This window comes from Falco rusticolus, chromosome 2 (genome assembly GCF_015220075.1).
Source record: "Falco rusticolus isolate bFalRus1 chromosome 2, bFalRus1.pri, whole genome shotgun sequence".
NCBI classification, from domain to species: domain Eukaryota; kingdom Metazoa; phylum Chordata; class Aves; order Falconiformes; family Falconidae; genus Falco; species Falco rusticolus.
In genome coordinates, this window is record NC_051188.1 from 15,356,363 (window position 1) to 15,377,251 (window position 20,889).

Consider the following 20,889-nt stretch of genomic DNA (forward strand, 5'->3'; position numbering starts at 1 on the left):
ATAGGTGGTCCTCTTCCCATCTAAATGTGGTTTATTTTAGTCCAGTCATCTCTGTTTTGGCATTGTTCGCATTCCTATCTCCTGCTGAATGTAATGTTATTATACCATCAGAAGAATAAAATTGTCTTCCTAGAAGCAGAGAATAAAACTTAGAAAAGTAAGCAGATCCTCAAAGCTAAAAAGGGAATTGAACACGATGAAGATCTTCCTGCAACTCATTCCAACTCTTTTTTATCCTCCAAATAAATAACAATGAAAGAGAATTTTTGACTGATATAAAAGCCTCAGCTTATTCAGTGTGGCTTTGATATGCTCTTGAGACTTTTTATGGCTTATGGGAGAATTAATATGAGCATTAAATGTGAGAAAACCCACAACTGGTTTAGGAAAACTTTAACATTTGTACTTGTGATCCTTTGTGTAGGAGGACGTGGAAAACAAAACTCTGTCTGGGTGCAAATAGAATAGAAACTTTCCAGACTGTGAATGTATTGACCTTCACTAAGGGAGCAGCAAGATGTATGCTCTGGGTTTTGGGTTTTTCTTTTTCTTGAACATTTGAGGTTATTACAATGAGTCATGGATGCCCTTAATGTCTAGCTATGATATTTGTCCCTTGTGAGCCTTTTACCCACTTTTTTTTCTATATGCCCAAAAGAAATTTAAAAAGTCTCATAAATAGTTAAAAAAGAGTAGTCATTATCACTGGTCTAGACCTAGGTGTCCTGTTGCTGTGTTTAGTCAAAACAAAGTGGGCAGTTTGCATCCACCTAGATTATCAAAACATAGTTTATCTGATCTCATGTTTACAGGATGTCAGAACTACTCTGCTCTTGGGATGGCTTAATTTGTAAATTAAATAATTGTGCTACTTTATCCACAGTTAATATTTTCTGTCTTCAGTTGGCTTTTCCTAAGTTTAATATCAACTTTTTTCCCTATTTCTCTTTTTGTTTTCCTCCTCTTATGTCCTAAAGAAGTTGATAAGCCACATCTTCCAAAGAAAATTTGGTCAGTAGTTTTTTGTGGAATGCTAATTGCCATCTGAGATCAGTTTAACAAATGAAACCTACCTCTTTACTGCTGGAAAGGAGGTTGATGCTCGTAATGAAGCTAACACTCTGAAGTTCAAAATAAGTAAATCATGTTCCATGGAGACATTTGATACCTTTGGGAAGCTCAAAAATGTGGGCACTAGCCAGTGATATAACTGTTCTTCTTTTTTAATATGGGTTTTATAGGTGGGTTTGGATTTGTGGGAGAGTGGGTACAGGAGTCTCCTTCCACCTCTCAGTTCGCTAGCTGAGTTGCATGGCTCCCCGATGAAGCCTTGTGAGGCCTTGGGGCAATGTTCCATTTCTCACTGCTAAAGCAGCTTGGAATTCAGAGAGTTCCTGTTACTTGTATGTATCAACAGCCAGGCAGGCTATAGATACAGCTGAAGTAATACTTTTAGTGTTCTATGGAGTACTTCACCTAACTGAACGCTTGTCCCCAAGACAAAAAAGCAGCTACAGGTTAATATTCTTGGCCAGGATTAAAGACCAGAACAGTGGTACTGAAACTTCAGATTATCTTGTATCTTATCCTAGGTAGCACTGACATGATGAATTTGCCACTTTGAGCTGGTTTTGTCTCCAGAAAAAAGCTGAGATAAAAATCACGATGAATATTTTTGCATGTCAGGTTGTTAAGGTTGTGTGTGTGTAACTGGTAAGGTTGAAATCCTAGTGAGATACTCTGACAGTCAGTTATGGTGGTAAGAAACCAGGTAACGGTATTTTTTTCTGTAATTTATGGTAGAGAAGAGCAGTAGCAATGGGAAGCCTTTTTTCCCTCTCTCCCCTTCATAGATGTTTAGGGGTGCGTTACAGAGGCACCATTAAAGCCAGATGTTTTAACGCTGTAAAAGACAGTAAACTGAGGAAGGCATCAGAGAAGGATGACAGCATGGGGAGACCAGCATTCATCAGGCCTCTTGGAGAAGGCTTCTGGACATGCAGTTACATCAGGTACTTCAAAGGCTGTCTGGGCTACTTGATCAGTATTTATAATGCACTCATTCACCAGGGTCGCTGCATTCCACTTCCAGAAATTTACTGTATCACCTTTGCTGTTTCAGTCAACACTACCATTATGTTTATTTTCATAAACACTGCTAATGGGGCAGCCACACTTTGACCTCTATGATTAGATGGGGCTCCTTGAGAAAGCAGTTTCCTTTGGCTGAGGACACCTTTATCTGAATGCAGCCTTCTTCCCACCTCTCCAGAGCTAAGAGTCTGCAGAGTGCCTTGTTTCAGTTTATCAACTGTTTTTTAGATCAGGACTATAATCTTGAGAGATTGCTGCAGCAGGTGAAAGAGACGGAATAAGGATCAGTCCCACTGTGATGTGCCACAGAACCCAAGAACCAAAGCTGAAGCCTGTATTTAGCTTGGGTAGGACTTATGCACCACTGCTGTCCTCTCTGCCTCTGGAGAGGCCCAGGTTGAAGCAAGACTCAGGACGCTGATGGTAATGCACTGTTCCTCAGGCATTTCAGTCCCAAGAAGAAACCTTTAGTTCTGTTCTGATGTTCTTTGGAGAAAGGACTATCTGTCATTGTAGCTAAGTGGGGAAAGTTCCCTCTATCTTTTTCTCTGAAAAGAAAATGGTTGGGAATGGAGAATTGAGGGAGCTGTTACTATACTCGAAGAGACAAAGCAAGCAGCAAGAGCCTGGCAGCTCAGAGCAGCGACATTTCTTTTTCTGCTTTTACAAGCATTTTAGCTTGTTTTTTTGATCCTCCCCCTCCCTTCCTCCTCACTGCGATATGAGGCTTGCCAAACAGAAAGGGAGAGCCTGAAACTGCTTGCCTTGAGGCCTGGGAGTGGAGGAAACAGCAGTTTATATTGCCATATTGGAAGGAGGCCGAAGGGCACAGAGGGGCAAAGGGCAGATATGTGACCGGGGGTGGAGCGGCACAAGGGAGCAATGCAGGCTGCAAGAGAGTTGAGGAGGAACACTGGGTTAATCAGCCCTGGGAGAATGTATGTAAAAAAGTCAAGAATATGTTACAACAGATTCAGTGTAAGTTCATTTAGGGAGTTCTGCTTGAAGTCCTCACACTGAAGTTTGCCCTCTGAAAGTATATCTTTCAGCAGTTGCAATTAAAGCCACACGTATGTACATATATAGAACTCAGTTCCTTCTGTGACATTAAACAGTTCCTTATGTCCAATAAAACTCTCCACACCCCGTCATTCTTCAGATATGGTATATGGAGAGCTGAATCAATTTTTGAACCTTGAGTCCCGTCTTGTCCACATCAGCAGTTTCCTTAAAATGACCTATCAGTGATCTGATAAACATTTTAAACTGTTAAGATTTTAACCTTTTTTTCTGTGTGCCACTGCTGAAACAGCAAATGTTTCTATGTCTGTAATTACGCAAAGTTAAATGGTGTTATAGTAAAAGCTATACTATACTACTTGTCAGCACAGCTAGATGTTTGAAATTTGACAGTGTTCTACATGACATCATCACATATGACAGGAAATTTGAAAAAGTTTTAGAAAAGGTATGAATGAGTCTGGCAAATTCATCTTACTGGAATGCTGTTACAGAAAATTACCCACTAGTGTCATAAGGCTCTGCTCAGTTATGCCTCCTTTATTCTTACTCTTCAGTTCTCAGTTGTGCAAACAACCTACTGCTGTTCTGTCATCACAAAATGGGGCTTTTTTGGATCTCATATCTGTTGTTTCTTTATAGGAAATGCCCAGACCACGACTACGCTAGGAGATTTTGAGTGTTGGTCAGTGTTCTGGTACCCGCTGTGGAAGTTTTTCAGCTTTCTATATGCAGAGATACTGCCTTGAACTCTTCCAGTGGAAATTTATATTCTCTTTTTGTCTTCCTCATGTTCTTCCCCTGTGGCTTCCAATGACTGAAGGCCTTCACCGGTCATGTTTCCCCTCTTTGAAGTCTGCAGAGCTGCCTGTATGAGCAAGTGGGGCCATGCAACAGCGTTTTACGCTGCTGTCAAGGAGCAAACGTCAATCCGCGGGGGGTGCCGCAAACCCCGGCGGCAGGAGCGGGCCGTGCCGGCAGCCGAGCGTGAGCCGGAGCCCAAGGCACCCGCCGGGGCTAGTGCGCGGCCCCGCGGGCAAGGCGGCGGGGCTGGGCCGCTGCCCGTGGCGCTGCCCCCTCCGGGCCGGGCCCGGCCCTTCCCAGCGGCGGGGGTCACAGGCCGCCCACCGCCCCGCACGGCGCCGGGGCTGGAAATCCCCGCCCTGGACCACGCCGGGCCGGGTCGGGCCGCGGGGAAGCACGTTGCCCCGGCGGGTTTCCCCGGCCGCCAGGAAAGTACCTAACGTCCCGCCTGACGCCGGCGGGGCCGCGGCCTTCCTTCCCCCGCAGCGCAGCCACCCGAACAAGCGGCAGGGCGGCGAGGCCGAACGGAGAAGCCGCCCGGCCGGAGCCCCCGGCGCCGAGGGGCGCGGACAGCCCAGGGGCGCGCTCCTCCCGCCGGCGGCCGCCACACGACGGCGCTCGTCACGGACAGGGCGGGCAGGGAGAGACGGGCTGGGGGAGGCACCGCCCGCCGCCCGCCGCCCGCCCCGTCAGGCAGCGCATGCGCCCGGCGGCCGCCGGGGCTTTCCCGGCACGGCGCCTCCACTCGGAGTTTCCTGGGCAGGGGCGGTGCCGGCCGGGGGCGCCGCTCCCCCCCCGCGCCCTCGCCAGGCACCGTTTGTATATAGGCTGGGGCGCGGAGCCGGCCCGCCCGCTGCCGGGGTGCGACCCCAGTCCGTGAGTATGGGGGTGCGCGCCGGGCTGTGGCCTGGTGCTGCGTCGCGACCGCGTCGGGCCTCTGCGCCCGGCTGAGGGGGCGGCGGGCGGGGGCGCGGGCAGGTCGTGTCGGGGCGGCTGCGCTTGTCACCGGCTTCGCGGCACTGGCCGGCGTCCGCTGGGCTCGGCCGGCGGCGGGGAGAGGGCTGGGGCGGGCTGAGGGGCCTGCTCCGCCCCAGGCCGGGGTCTCGGGCGCCGGGGGGGAGCGCGGCAGCCCTGCCGGGTGGCCGCTGGGGGCTCCCAGCCGGTCGCGGCGGGGGCGTGAGGCGGAGGGGCGGCGGGCCAGGCCCCGCCATGCCGGGGAGGGTGCCGGGGGCGGCGGCCGCACGAACCCTGCCGGGTGGGTTTCGGTGCTCAAGATGTGTAAACTTAGTGAGGGGTGCTCGGAAGGCAGACTTGCTTTGCCTCGTTTGTAACGTAAGAGCGGAGGAATATTAAATTGAGTTTTGAGGTTGCTGTACTTCAGACGTTGCAGCTCTGTGCTTAAGTAACCCCTGAGCGTTGCTGCAAGGTAACAGAAGAAAAAAACCACCCACCAGAGCAGCTGGTTGTCTTTGGAAGTCGAGGGTACGTGGGGCTGAGGTGGAGGATAACGTTAGGAGAAGAACGTTCAGCAGAAAATGACCTCAGGATTTCGGGTTTAAGTGATCATAAATGTTGTAGGGTTACTAAGGTTTAGTTTGTTCTGGTATTTCTGGCATTTACTGTGAGGTATCAGACTTACTGCGGTACGGAAACTGGCTTAACTTCTTGGGCTAGCATTGTTTGTGTGTGGTGATCGCTTAGTCCCACCATCTGAGTTAGAGGAGTGCATTGGGGTAAGGTATTTGTAACTTGTGTCCTCAGTGATTAAGAAACTGCTAGTAGTAGTGGCATGACCATATTAAGAACGAACCTGCTAAGAGCTGTTGAGTTGTATAGGAAATGCTCTGCTGGTTTCCAGTAGGTGATTTTTCTACAGCTGTGTCATCATGACAAGTATATGTGGTTCTTTTTAGGACCTGACTGCTATATATGAATAAATATAAAGTTATATATTTGAAAAATTTTTAACTTTGTCTTTGCTGTTATGTGAATTTGTTTGGTGAATTTCAGTTGTGCTGATGCCCTATGTTTCAAGTATCGTTGGATTTACCTAAATAAGAAATTGCAGTACTTTTAAATTAAGTCAGTGTAAGAAAACTGGATCTTCGTTGTTTGAGAATCTGAAAGCTTAAACTGATTTAAATGGATGCAATTTCTTTATTACAAGATCTTGCCTTTAGTTATTTACTTGATCACAAGCTGTCAGATTCATCTATCAGCCAAAGAAGTTCTGCCTGTAGATTAAACAGTTTTGCATATGTATCAGTAACAAGGAAATTAAGTGTGTAAATCCGTTCCATAGGACGTTATGTAAAGGTGACTCCCTTAAACCTCCTAGCTAACATTACAAAAGAGCTTACACTGAGATTTTAGTGTTTCAGTTTGTGTAGTTTCTGTTTGTATAGACATTACATGCACATCATTTTGTGTATTTTGAAACATTCTTCTCTTTCTTACAGGTTTTGTTCCACTCAAAAGAATTAAGTGATTGAAACTATAGATACTTACAGTTTCTTCTTGTGAACAGTCAGTATCAATATGGAGGCGTAGGCACTTTAGAGGGACTTCAGTCTTAACTCTGGGAGGTAGTTTTGTGCACAAATAAAGAAACTAAGGCTTCAAAAAAAATTTTTTTTTTAATTTGAGGATTCTGTTTGCTTCTGTATGCCATAAAGATGGCACACAGGAAAAACTTAATTCAACAGTATAAAGTATTAGAATGTCCCGACACAAGGCAATTCATTTACGTTAAATTTGTTAACTCTATACTGGTAACTAAGGCACCAGGTTAAAACTGAAATTCCCTGTTCAGTCTGTGCTGACAATGTTATAGACAGAAAAGCCTGGGGCTATTCCAGGCTTGTTAATTAAGACAGCTCACCCTGTCAGTGGCAGTGTATAGGATTTATTTTTCTCATAGCTGTATAGTCAATATATGTGAAGTTGAATATAAATTAACTTTACAACAACAATATTTACATCAACTTCTTTATTCCAACAATATGCAGAAGGTGAGCTGACTTCTTTGGACATCTAGTAGTAGCGAATACACCAGATCAGTTCCATAATGTCAGTTCAGAGGTGCTTTTTTTGGTGTGCCTTTTGGAGCTGATAAACCGTTATTTTCAGCCTCTTAATGAGGTTTACAAACTAAAATCTTAACCTGAGTATAAGCTGCATATTTATCAGCTGTCTAGGGTGAAATAGTTCTTAAATTACTTAACATATGTTCTGGTTAGAAATGACTTTTTTTTTTCAGTTGCCCCATGTTTTAGTTTCTTTATTAACGAAGGATTTTGATAAACCTATTTGAGGTTTTTTTCCCCTCTGGATCCCTCCTCAACTAGCCTGACAAATTAATACTGTGCCCCCAGATACACTGTACCAGGAAAGCATGTGATGCCTGTATGATTCAAGGGAAGGTCCTTTTTGCCATGCTTTCGTCAACTGTCAAAGTGGGATGAGGCAGCTTTTACACTGAAAGCAGTTGCGGAAACTGAAGTACAAGAACTTCCCAAATATTTAAAGGCTGTTCAATCATGAAGCTAATTGTATTCACATATGCATTCAAAGTTGCACATTGAAGTATTTAATTTTCAGGTTCTTGCTTTTGTACAGGCAGGGGTTATTCCAAATTGCCTTTAATGCACACAACTACCTCCCAGAGGAAGACTTGTCCCATTCTTCCAAAAATAGTCCATTATGAACATAATGGAAAATAGCCCTTTCTTGGCTAGCATCACGAAGCAGAGTGCTTTGTGCGGTGAACTGAAGTATGATCTATCCTGTGAACTCTACAGAATGTCAACGTTTTCTACTTTCCCTGTTAACGTGCCAGTGTCAGAACGGAGTCTTGCCCGGGCTGGGTTTTATTACACTGGTGTGCAAGATAAAGTTAAGTGCTTCAGTTGTGGCTTAACATTGGACAGCTGGCAACCAGGAGATAATGCTATGGAAAAACATAAGCAGCTGTATCCTAGCTGCAGTTTTGTTCAAAACATGCTTTCAGTTAACAACCTTGGACTGTCTTCTCGTTCTGCCTTTTCACCTCTGGTCACAAGCAGTCTGTCACCATCTCTACATTCCATAACACTTTCTCCAAATTTAGAACAAGTTGGATATTTCAGTGGCTCTTTTTCCAGTTTTCCTCAAGACCCGATAACTACGAGGGCAGTTGAAGACCTTTCATTCTTGAGACCTAAACTTCACAATCCTTCTATGAGTACAGAAGATGCTAGACTATGCACTTTTCACTCATGGCCACTGACTTTTCTCTCGCCCTCTGATCTGGCAAAGGCTGGGCTGTATTACTTGGGGACAGCAGACAAAGTTGCTTGTTTCACCTGTGGTGGTCAGCTGAGTAACTGGGAACCAAAAGATAATGCTATGTCAGAGCATCGGAGACACTTTCCTAACTGCCCTTTTGTGGAAAACCTTACCCGAGACCAGCCAAGTTTCAATGTTTCAAACGTGAGCATGCAAACGCATGAAGCACGTGTTAAAACATTCATAAACTGGCCAGCTAGAATTCCAGTTCAGCCTGAACAGCTTGCAGATGCTGGCTTTTACTATGTAGGTAAGAAAAAACTGATTGAGTCTCTGGTTTTATTCATATTGCTATGTCAGCATTTACTACTTAAATTGTGCAAATGTTTGCTAGATTATTTTGCCCTGTATTTTTTTTAAAGGCCGCAATGATGATGTCAAGTGTTTTTGCTGTGATGGTGGGTTAAGGTGCTGGGAATCTGGAGATGATCCATGGGTTGAGCATGCAAAGTGGTTTCCAAGGTAATCTGCAAAATTTTTTTTATAATTTGTTCACATCCTTAAATACTTCTAATTTTGGTAGCTAAGTACTGTACTTAATACTTTTATTTAACTTTACCATATGGTATACAAATTCATTCATTTGTATGTATTTCATGTACCTCTATTGAAAATCTCTGAAATACTAAGGTGGCCTTGATTAAAATGTTTCTTCATTAAGCATGATATTTAATGCTTTCTACTTCATAATTAAAAGCTGCGTGCATCCCGAAATCACAATTAGCAAGTGAGGCTGCATTGTTCATGAGCATTTTTATCTAAGAGAAGCAGTTAGAAAGCAGACTGAGGAGAGAAAAGCTGCTGAGAAAGTAAAGGAACATTTGACTCCCTCAGTCTAGTTTTGTGCCCATGCTGAATGCTCTTGAACCAGTTTTAGAGTTCATGCAGTTTGTTTCTTAGATGTAGAAAGGCTTGTGAAAAAGCTTTCAGTGGCTGTGCACTGTGTCCCTCTTGGAAAAATGCCAGAAATAACTTTTTTTTCATGTCACCCTTAATTAAATGGGAATTGCATACCTAATTCCTATCTGTGCCTGTGGAAATCTCTGCCTACATTAATGACAGAAAGAGCTGCACTTTATTTCAGGAAAGCTAACAATAATTCTTGACATCACAGATGTCCAGGTAGTCTGTCATGGGCAATTTACCAGCTACTGTTGGACTACATGATGTACGTAAGAGTCAAATGACATGTTTGTTTCCTTCTGTGTTGTCCCTGTCAGTAGATGTATTTTAGAGAGATAACTCTGAGTTACTGAAGCAGATCTGGCTTTGATCGTGGTGTTAAATTTTAACTTCTTTTAAATGATTTGAGGGGGAGATAAGAATGGTGAGATGGAAACGGTTTATCACTGCACTTGCAGTGATGCTAACAGTATCATTTCTCATGACTGCCATTTTGATTAGGGGTGATAGCAGAAGGTAAAGCTGCTGCATTTATATGCGTAAGCCTACTGACTGATGAACATCATGGAGACGCTTTATCAAAGTCACCAGACACAAGACTGCATTGAGCTTCCACTTATGAGAACTCTTTGCCTTCTGAGCAACATTTAAGTTACACTATGTTATTGTAAACTGTTTCATTCTTCTGTATTTTTTTCTTTGGCAAGTAGAAAGTATAATTTGGTACACTTCTGTCAATGTTTCAGGTGTGAGTATCTGCTTCGTGTAAAAGGAGGAGAGTTTGTAAGTCAAATTCAGGCCAGGTTTCCCCATCTTCTGGAACAGGTAAACTTCACTGTTGTGTAACTTTGATTTTCCCCTGTTGAAGAGCACTGTGTTCCCTTTGGGAATTTGGTCCATCCTTCTGCATATGTTTCTACTAGGCTTCTAAGATGAGAAATGCTCTTCATGAGCACAAAAATGAAACCGGTGCTGAACCATGGGGACTTGGATTAGTAAGAGTTTAACCTGTACGGATTACTTGTGGAAAGTGTTGTGAGGCAGTGAGCTCCTTCCTGTCAGGGGAAGGAAATTCTCATTATGTAAGTTTCAGTGAGTAATGCAGATCAGTACGTGTTGTTTCAGAAATCAGTGATGAACAGCCTGAAATATTTCTATCCATAACTCTTACAGAAAGAGTAAGCCGAACTTCTCGTCATGGAATTGGTCAGCACTAACTAATGATATAGCTGCACAAATTTGTAGACTTGTGTAACTGCATGTAAAATACTTCACAGGTCCTGTTCAGATGGTTGATGAGGGAAGAATGTATTAGAAAGGTATGTTAGAGGAAAGGCAATACTTTGATACTAATGTAGTTCTGTTGTGTTCCACAGCTCTTGTCAACCTCCGATACGCCTGTAGATGAAAACATTGATCCCCCAAGTATGTATATAAAAGCATGTTTTTAAACTTTCTCAGTATTTTGCAATCCTAATGATTGGCTATTCAAAGCTAACCTGCTTAACAATTCTTAAACTTTCTTGGAAACAACAATACTATCTAACTATCTAACATTTTCTAACTAATGATAAAAGCTAGGTAGCTTTGATACTATATGGATAAACTTCAGGGAAGTACCTTTAAGAGATCTTGTCTTTAATTTTCATTATTTTCCTATTAGCAGTTCATTTTAAGGTTTTTGATTTGAATGCTTGGCATTTGCTGGATTTGTAGTTTTTAGTTTCATGGTTGAGTTAAACAAAACAAGTTGGTTTGATATTTGTTTGACGCACAGTATTGAACTTGGTGGAACAGTTGCTAGAGGGTGGGGTGTCATGACTGTGCAGTTAGGCAGCTCCATTTTTAGGCACATAGCTAGGTAAATGCTCTGACTTGGAACAGCAGTGGTTAAGGAGAGGGTAGGATGAGCCGATAAAGTGAAGTCTTTTTGAGCTGGACTCTAGTTACGGTGGAAATAAACTCCTCCAAGAGGGGTGAGTGGCTTATGCTATCATAGTCCCTGCTGGTTGAGGACAATGAGTCAGAATTCTATGTCTGGTGTTTAGTAAGCTGAATGGAAAATACTGATTAAGAGCTGCAATAGAGCAATTGTTTGTACTATAAACCTGAATTTTGATTCTTCCTCCAAGACTTTTTTTCAAGGCTGAAGTTAGAAATGACTTAGTATAAAAAAAGCTGCTGAAACACAATGGTATTCTCTGTGGTGTCTCTGGATTATCCTAGATTTTACTGAAAGCCTGACATGGGCTGGAGTTCCTCATGGATTCAGTACAATTGAATCTTAAGTAACTGTCCTCCATTTTTAAAACTAACTAATTAAAAAAATCTATTAAACCATTGAAACCTTTTAATGCTAGGTATTCATGTGTATATGCATGTGTGTAGGTCATGTTGGTGAGTCAGACTTCTGGGTTGTTATAGGTATTTTATTTGTTATATTACACATGCTGATTTTTACTCTTTGATTAGTTATTCATTTTGAACCTGGAGAGTGTCATTCAGAAGATGCAATCATGATGAACACACCTGTGGTTAAAGCTGCCTTGGAGATGGGATTCCGTAGAAGGCTAATAAAGCAAACAGTGCAAAGTAAAATCTTGGCCACTGGAGAAAACTACAAGACTGTTAATGACCTTGTGTCTGATCTGCTCACTGCTGAAGATGAAAAGAGAGAAGAAGAGAAAGAGAAACAATTTGAAGAAGTGGCATCAGGTACGGAAAAGGCATGAATAAAAGTAAAAGCGGAAGTGGTTTGTATTACGTATGCATGAAGTGATTCAGTTTAATTGCTGTTATGATCAGCTTCTGTAAAAGCATTGTCAGGGCATCTGTATGGAACTAGCAGTCTGGGAAATGTTTTGTTCCCATTCAGGATGATGGTTCACACAGCTGCCTAGGGTTCAGAATCACCCGATTTTCTCCACAGGAACAAAGCCTTTTTTTTTTAAAAAAAAAAAGTGTGCCTTTTTATTGCTGTTAATAAAATAAGTAGAACCAAAATACTTTACTTGGCACACCCTACTAATTTTTTTCTTCAAATTTGCCCGTTCTTTAAGCTACTTGAAGCAACGAGCTACCATATCCACTTTCTAGAAGAGGCTATAATCTTCTGCAAATTTGGATTCTGTAAGGTGGCCAAAGGTCTTTTTCTGTGTCTGACTCAACCAGGCATATCAGATATTTAACAGTGTTTATTTGATATGTCTTTAACGTTTCCTTTTGTTTTAATGCTATATAATTTTGGAAGCAAAAAAAAATTCCTATTTTTGAGTCTGTGAAGTTGTAATAAAATACCACAATTATAAATTGAATTAAGATTGCTTCTTGCAGTAGTGCACGTTCTATCAAAAAAGCATGGATAGATTCAACCATTAAATCTTAACTGAATTTTTTTTTTTGCTGTTGAGATAGATTATTAAAAAAAACCAAATGGCCAGAGTCTGGTTGTGCTGTACTTCTGGTTTTCTTGCACATAATTCTGTTGGACACCTCTTAGAAAAACTTACTCTGTCTGCATCTCAGACTTGATTTTATCTGCCGCTGACTAAATTAACCCGTTGGTTGTCAGCGAGTTAGCATTGGTGTTGTGCAGAGGTGGTGGGTTTTTTCTTTGCAGCGGTGCAGAGAATGTAAATTTTGCTAGTGTGAAGTTAGACAAGATTCCCCTCAGATAATTTAACCTAGAGATGGAAGCAGGAAGTTTTGTTGGTGGAAATGCTTCAGCTCAGAAGCTGCTTGTATGTGGTTTTCTTCAGTCTGTTCTTCGTGTGAGTACCATTAAAACTTACTGAGGTCTTTCTTAATGGTGTGTGGTAAGTGAACATTTCAAGTAGAGATTAAATAATGTATCAATTATTGCTAAGCAGAAATGCAGCTTGGAGGAGTGTATTCTTAACAAATGTCTGATCCCCTTTGCATTCCAGATGATTTGTCCTTAATCCGAAAGAATCGTATGGCTTTATTCCAACGTTTAACATGTGTGCTTCCAATCCTTGGGAGTTTACTATCAGCTAAAGTGATAACGGAACTTGAGCATGATGTTATTAAGCAAAAGACTCAGACACCACTGCAAGCAAGGGAACTGATAGATACAGTTTTAGTGAAAGGAAATGAAGCAGCCAGCATATTCAAAAATTGTCTACGAGATTGTGACCCAGTGCTGTACAAAGATTTATTTGGTATGTCTGTCCTTTTTTTTTTTTTAATTATCATTTTTAAAGGATGTAAGCTTATAGAATTCTAACCAGTGCTGTCATAAGAACCTAAAGGAAAAAAAAAGGGGGGGGGAATACCATTTGAATATAGATTAGCCAAATGACTAGTTGTTTTGTTTTTTTTTTCCCCTCTTATTTTAGTGGAGAAGAACATAAAGTATGTTCCCACAGAAGATGTTTCAGGTACCTTAAACTCTGCCTTCTTACTTCAAAGGACAAATAGCTGATAACATCATAAAAAAGAAAATTACTTTGGTTAAGAAATAAGTTTTATGCATTACCCTTTCCCCAACAGTGCTTTGGTGAGATGCATTTACTTGAAAAAGTTAAGTGCATGCATGGACTTGCTTGCAAGTCTATCTGCTGTAAGCTGTGTCATTCCGTGCCTTACACATGCTGTTGTACCATGGGAGGTAGAGCTTTCTGGAGCTTGACAATTCAAGCACATGCTGGACTTGATCCTGGTACAAGCTCTCATTCAGGCACTTGGTAAAGATTGCACAATGAATAGTAGGTTAGCATATCACAGCAGGTATTATAATCTCTGCTTTTCCAGAGTAGGTTATAGGTGTCTTGCGGTCTAGCTTGACCAACAGCTGGGTAGATAAAGAATTGTCAGACATGGGATTGAGTTTGCTCTGGTTCTTAGTCCTGTAATTTAATATGTTAATAGACTGCAGAAAAGTATACAAGCTTGAATATTGCTTGCTTCCACCAGCTGGACTGTGTGCTCTGCACTTCTAATATCCAAGCCAGAAAAGTACAGCATTTGCTAAAATGTAAACATTGGTTGGTCTTGAGCTACAGTTGGCTTCCAATCCCTAAGCTGTTTGTGTTGTCTCACGGAACTGGAAACTACAGACTAGTTCCTTGCATGCCATTTTCTGAGCTCTGGAAAATGTGTCCATTTTCTCACTGCCATCTGGTTTTGGTGAATGCAGATAGGGAAATAAAGGGTGAAATAGAACATGACTGTATTTTAAATAGAATTATATTTGGCTGTCTTAAGTTTTAAAATAATTTTTTCCAGGTTTACCTATGGAAGAACAATTAAGAAGGCTGCAAGAGGAAAGAACATGTAAAGTTTGCATGGACAAAGAAGTTTCTATTGTTTTTATTCCATGTGGTCACTTAGTGGTATGCAAAGAATGTGCACCATCCCTTAGAAAATGCCCTATTTGCAGGGGGACAATAAAGGGTACAGTTCGTACTTTTCTTTCATAAAGAGGGGAACTTGCAAAATCTTTGTTCCTGTCATCCTCCAACTGCTGAAGCTTAAGGCAGCAGTGTCTTAAGAATGGAAAATTGTGGTCCAGAAGATGATTAATCAACTACCTAACAACATTGTGTAATAGTAAACTGTATAATTGTTATGAGTATACTAGCTTTTCCTTGCCAAAGACTATTTCTGTTTGTAAAACTAACTCAATACTAAGGTGAAGTTTTTGTAGCTTTCCTTTCTAAGGAAAGCAGTTTCACTAGTATGCCCTCGTGTCACTTTGAATAGAAAAACTTTCTGGTTGAATTCCTGAAATGAAGCTTGGCATAACTCTTCTCATGAGTTTCCTCCTTGAGGATGTGAGGAAATACATTGATTGCTGTGTATTAATAATTGATATTAATTAACTTCAGTTACTGTTTTAGTTCTGGCTTGGCTTTTTTGTGGACTTGAGGAGGAAAGAGGCAAACTTGCAGGGACAGCAGGACTTCTTGTTAAGTTTTGTTCATGTCTACCTACTTGTGTACTATATATTAATAATAGTTTATATGAAGATTGAATTAAAATATTTCTACTTCTCCAGTGAGTGCTTGTTTATTCTCTTTCTGTTGTAGGCTGCAGTGACTAGAATGCTGTCTTTTCCTGACAAAAGTTTGGGATTGGTTGCCTGCCTGCAAAAGTACAATAAAACTTAATTCTGTGTCTATCATTCATTTTTGAACAGGGGCATGAGCTTCTGTGCTGCTTGAGGATTCCCTCTGGTAAAGTAGGGGTTTCAGATTTTTATCCTTACTTAACAAAACCCCTCAAAAACCCCTAACAGCACCTGTTATTTCCTTCTGTCTTGATTTTTTCAAAGGACAGAAATCATGGTCAGGAGTGGTCCTCATGACCTCAGTGATGAGGCAGAGGGTAGCAATTACAGCCTTGATGCTGGGGATTAAAATGTCAAACCTGCTTTTCTGTGTTTGGAAGTTTATGGTGATCTGCAATTAAACAGTAGGGTCTTCCAGCCCCCTCTGAAGTCTTGGGTCTTGGTTTGCAAGCTGTTAGTTTAGGGACTCCTGTTTTACTGGTTGACTCCTACAATTACCTTTTTCAGCTTTGTATCCCTAGATTTGCATAGTAGCTGTCTACAGAGGGAAGGTGTTGATAGGTATTTCTCAAAGATTTAATGTTTGGGGGGTTAAGGGAGGGGTGCAAGAATCTCAGCTGGTTTGTCTTTAAACATTTTTGTGTGAATTCAGCAATGCTGATGTTTTGTTTCATCCATTCTTCCATAATTTCTGCAACACTTTAATGCTGTGCATTAGCTGGCATCATAATTGTTTTAATGCTTTGGTATACATTCCTTGTAGCACACAGGATTCTTTGCTAACTGTAGATCAGTTTGCTGTAATTCTTTTAAATGCAGACTTTTGTCCAACTTTATTATAGGTACGTACCTTCCCTTCAGTTTTGGTGTTAAAACTGTGTTTCAAATGTAGCATGTAGTTTTGAACAGCTTTAACTAACATACTTCTGCTTTTCTGGTTTTGAAATGGTTCTAAAGACTCTTGTCTTGTGTAGCAACTTAAAAAGTTGTCAAAGATTATGCAAGCTTGTTAAAAGAATAAAGCCTGTGAGTTGAAATTCGATATTCAGACCCATAAAATGAGTAATATTGGAACCAAGTATACTTTATACAGATTAAGATGAATCTTGCAGGGGGAGCTGGAGAGGTCAGGCTCACCTGAACAGTGTGGAATTGTTAGTATGTAAGCCCTATTTCTGAGCAGGGAAGAGGGAGGATAGGGAAAAACATGGTAGCAGGCAGACTTCTGAAGCAATGCATTTTTCCTTAGAAGCATATGGGGGTTACAAGTTTTTCAAACACTGCAGTTACTACATACAGATCAGATGACAGGGCTTTAAAAACTGATTCAGGTGTTCAGTGTCATTTGTGATGCCTGAGGGTATCTCAGGACCTGCAGCGTAGCTGTCAGCCAGGGTTGGTGAATGTTTTGAATGTCCTGGGCAACTTCAAACAGTGCCGGCTGCCTGCATCTAGGCACCTGAACGGTGTTCTGAGAAGTGGAGGAACTTGGTCTAGAAACTACTGGATAAAACTCCTTGACCTAGTTTTGACAGGAAGGCTACTCTAGGTTATGGCTTTCCCCTGTTCCCCACTATCACAATTGTGGTTGCCCTGATCCGTAATGCTGTGCACGTGAGCAGTTACGTTCTCAGTGTTATTCCAGGAAAGCTCTAATAAAACTAGCTGTCTGTAGCACACTGCAAGCAGAACCCTAGCACCATGTTAAACCCTGGGGACTGCAGTGTTAATGTTTGGCGAGGATCAAGTGACTTCTGTTAGTTGTGAACCAGCTGATCATGTTTCACACTTTGTACTGTGTCTGCTTCCTGCTTTGAAAGCATTTTCCAGAGCTTTGACTGGGTTGAACAGCAATAAACAGCCTCCGCCCCTGCCCCCAGCTTGCTGTGAGCTCTGCTGATGAAGCAGCTCAAGTTCTCAGACGTCAGCGTTCCAGGTCCATAGTTTGTCTTGAGCTTGCAGAGTATGTTTGCGTGGCTTAGGGGTTGTAGAGGGTGGGTAACCTGGAGTTTGTTGGAGTCGGTGGTCAGACTTGCTGTAGGTGAAGACAGAAGGCAATATAACCAGATTCTATAAAAGAGCCATTTCTTTACTTGAACAAAGCTTATCGTATCTGCAAAGGATCTAGCCCGGAACAGTTGCAGTTTCCAATAATGGTTTGAGATACTGCAAGATACAGTGGCTTCCCAGGCAGCGGCTGTATGTTTTGTGAAGCAAGTGCCGTGATGCTTTGTTGTAATTATTGAGCGGTTTCCTGCATGGTGGTTTTGGTGTGTGTGCTTTGTTTAACTGAATTGTGTCTTTCTCTTCTGTTTGCTTTTGAGCATTGACCAGGAAGCCTAGCATTCTTCAAATTGAAGACCGCGTGCAGTCCTAGTATCTGTAAGTGATCAGATCGGTACCTGGCATTGTAACAGAGTACTGCTCTTACATGCTGAAATAAATGGCCACGTGTAAAATACCTAGGAAGTCCATTAGCATGATGTAAAAGAAAAATCTTTATGTTGCTGCTTTTTGTGACCGATGAGTTAGTGGTTGTTCAGTAACTCCACAGTGCCACGCTCTCAGAACTTGGTTCTTTGCCATATTCCTCACAAGACATCAGAAGAAGAGAAGCACACGGAACTGTGAACAGTGTATTCATCTGCCTTTAGTTCTGTGTTGCGAGGCTGAGGTATGCACTATCATGCTTAGTGTTGCAGATGATGAACTTGCAAATTCAGTTTTGCTGTTAGTTATTTCTAAAGTCACCCACCCCAGGTATGTGAATTCAGGCAGATGTATTCTGGATGTGGAAGGGTATTATCTGTTCTGTTGAGCTACTTAACATACAATTGTTGTCACTCTTGCTCTGGAGGTTACTAGTGCAGGGAGTAAACTTTCTGAGACTATACTAAATCACTAGTCCTTTGTTCCTGTTTTTCATTGAGTGTGTGATCACAACAGTTACCGGTGCTCCAGCTCAGCTTCCTCACCGATGGGTGCTGGCATGGGACCCTTCAAGCCTGAGAGTCTGGAATATAGCACGCATCCTGCGCAAGGAAGAGCAGAACTCCAAACAACAGATCCTGCTGTGCTATTTTCAAAAAAGAAACAGGTGAGGGTTTGGTTTTTTTTTTTCTTTTTGAAGAGTTCAAAATATGCTGCTTGCACAGTAAGTGATGTCCTAGCAGTAGCCTTCACATTTAGTTGTGGCCCGGTGAAATTTTTTAGGGAACAGCTGGAGAACTTGCCAAGGGTTCTAAGCTCATGTGTTAGAGGGTGTAGACTTGGTCAAAACAAAGATTTTGTTCTGTTGGATCTGTATAGCTTGACTTAGTGATGCTCTATTCTTTTGGCAGATAGAGAAGTGAAATACTTTAGATTTATAGAGTATAGGATATTAGTTAGGGTTGTGATTTGCCCAGTGGAAAATAGCTTCAATTCTAAGGGAAGAATAAAGTCTGTAGAAAAGATTGTTATGTGTGCAACTATCAAAAGAAGAAAGCACACCATTTGTACAGACACTCATTGCTTTTCTTCACAAACCCTGTCAAGAAAACTGAGTTACAATCATTTTTCTTCTAACACTTTAGAAGCATCCAGTACTGGCCAGGTGCAACACCTTGGTTTGTAAACTGCTTTACACTTGATGTGGAGGTCAGAACAAACAACAGACAAACTCAAACTTTGGAGTATCAGAGTGAGAATATCTTTCCTCTTGGTATGTCAAAAGAACACTGAAAAGCCTCCAGAACTTAGTGTCCCTTTCATTCTTTCAGGAGTTCCCGAGTTGGATGTTTTGAAGTGTAGGCGTGACCTGACACTGAAGGATAAAATGGATCAATGATTAAAAGTAGTGTGTTTATAGCAAAGCAAATAATATATGATAATGCGAGCTAAAGGTTAGACACTGCAGGATCATAGAACAGTTTCAGTTGGAAAAAGACCTTTAAGACCATTGAGTCCAACTGTTAACCCAGGGCTGCCAAGTCCACCACTAAACCCTGTCCTTAAGCACCACAACTAGGCATTTTTTTAAAACACACCAGGCAGCTTTCCAGCCACTCTTCCCAAGCCCCTAGTGCTGCGTGGGGCTGTTGTGACCCAAGGGCAGGACCCGGCACTGAGCCTTGTTGAACCTCATATACCTGGCCTTGGCCCATCGGTCCAGCCACCCTTCTGCAGAGCCTTCCTACACTCAGGCAGATCAACACTCCCCCCCAGCTTGGTGTTGCCTGCTAACTTTCTGAGGGTGTGCTCGATCCCCTCGTCCAGGTGATCGATAAAGATCTTAAAACAGATCTGGCCCCAATCCTGAGCCCTGGGGAACACCACTTGTGACCAGTTGCCAGCGGGATGTTACTCCCCTTACTACCACTCTTTGGGCTCAGCCGTCCAGCCAGCTGTTTACCCAGTCTAGTGCATACCTGGAATTTGCAGTCCTTGCACCTATGTTGTTTGTGAGAACTACCAAATGCAGATTCCTAAATTTAACTTTCCTGTTTTTTAAGAATGTAATCACACACCAATCGTGACTCCTTCAGCATTGTGTAGAGAACGTGTTTACATTCTGCACAGGTCCATTCTCATCCTCTCACCTTCCATATCACAGCTAAATTCTTAACCTCTTATCTGGGTAAGTTTCAGTCTCTGATGCCATTCCACTTTGCTTTTGGCAATATTGTAATTTTTTTGCTTATATCTTTTTCAATAAAGCATGTTAAGAATGCTGTGTATGTCTTCAGGGTAAAAAGAGAGTGGCATGAGTATGTAAGACCTTTTAAGAGTCACTGAACAAAAAGGTATGGAAGTAGATTTACAAAGGGATGATGTTTGTGTCACTGAATATTATCACAGTAACATAATCTTGCTGTAATATTTTTTTAAAATAAGAAACTAAATACTGTACTGCAGGATTTCTGGACTTCTTTGAAGCCTTTGATGCAGGGCCCCATCAGAACCATTAAGCCGGAAGGGCCATGATTTGGTACTAGAACACAGGCTAAAGGAGAGCTACATAAAAAGGAGAGACCTGCGGGAAGAAGGCAGAACAGTGCAGTTTTGAGATGTGCTTGTGTTGTTGATCTTGATGTGTTTGAAAGGCAAAAGTAACATTCGTGATAACGTGGCCTGAGGTGGCTGTGTTCTGTAGCCATGGGATGATTTCCTAAGCCTGTAATATTAAAAATTCATTTCACTTAATACAAAGCACAAAAACATGACTTCTAAGGATTAAAAATTAGTAAGGGGTTGTGCGAAAGTTGTAATAATCACCTGAATGCTGGGCAGGGCCTTAAAACTTGATACTGTAAATGCAGTTCTGTGATGTGTCACCAGAGGGGTTCCTAATCCAAGACAGACCTCTGAACCGCCGGCTCGGCCATCCGTACTAGTAAGGAAACAGATACGCAGCCCTGTTGAGAGGATGAACTATGAACAGTTGAATACAATATTAATAAACTCCCTCAAGGAACAGCTGAAAGACTGTAACATAAGTATACCTAGAGAAGGGGAGGAGCTATTTATGCTAAAAAATTGTAGCATAAAATGAATATAAACAGATCATAAACTAATGATTGAATTTAGGATAACTGATCACCAGAGAAGTGAGTGGGAAGAGGCTTCCATGAAGGAACATTTAGGAAGCATTTCTTTACCAAGAGGGTGGTTGATCACTGGGACAGAGTTCCTAGAGAGGTGGTCAATGCCCCAAGCCTGTCAGCGTTCAA

General features: G+C 41.9%; 1 protein-coding gene across 1 annotated transcript; it reads left to right on the forward strand.

Annotated features, from left to right (window-relative positions):
• The first annotated feature begins 4,609 nt into the window (after nt 1–4,609).
• Nucleotides 4,610–15,169, forward strand: BIRC2 (baculoviral IAP repeat containing 2). The gene is made up of 9 exons (XM_037376764.1): nt 4,610–4,794; nt 6,378–8,494; nt 8,607–8,706; nt 9,894–9,972; nt 10,524–10,572; nt 11,620–11,862; nt 13,074–13,328; nt 13,506–13,547; nt 14,395–15,169. The coding sequence occupies exons 2-9, from the start codon at nt 7,621–7,623 to the stop codon at nt 14,586–14,588; spliced, it is 1,836 nt and encodes a 611-aa protein (XP_037232661.1). The 5' UTR covers nt 4,610–4,794; nt 6,378–7,620; the 3' UTR covers nt 14,589–15,169.
• The last annotated feature ends 5,720 nt before the right edge of the window (nt 15,170–20,889 follow it).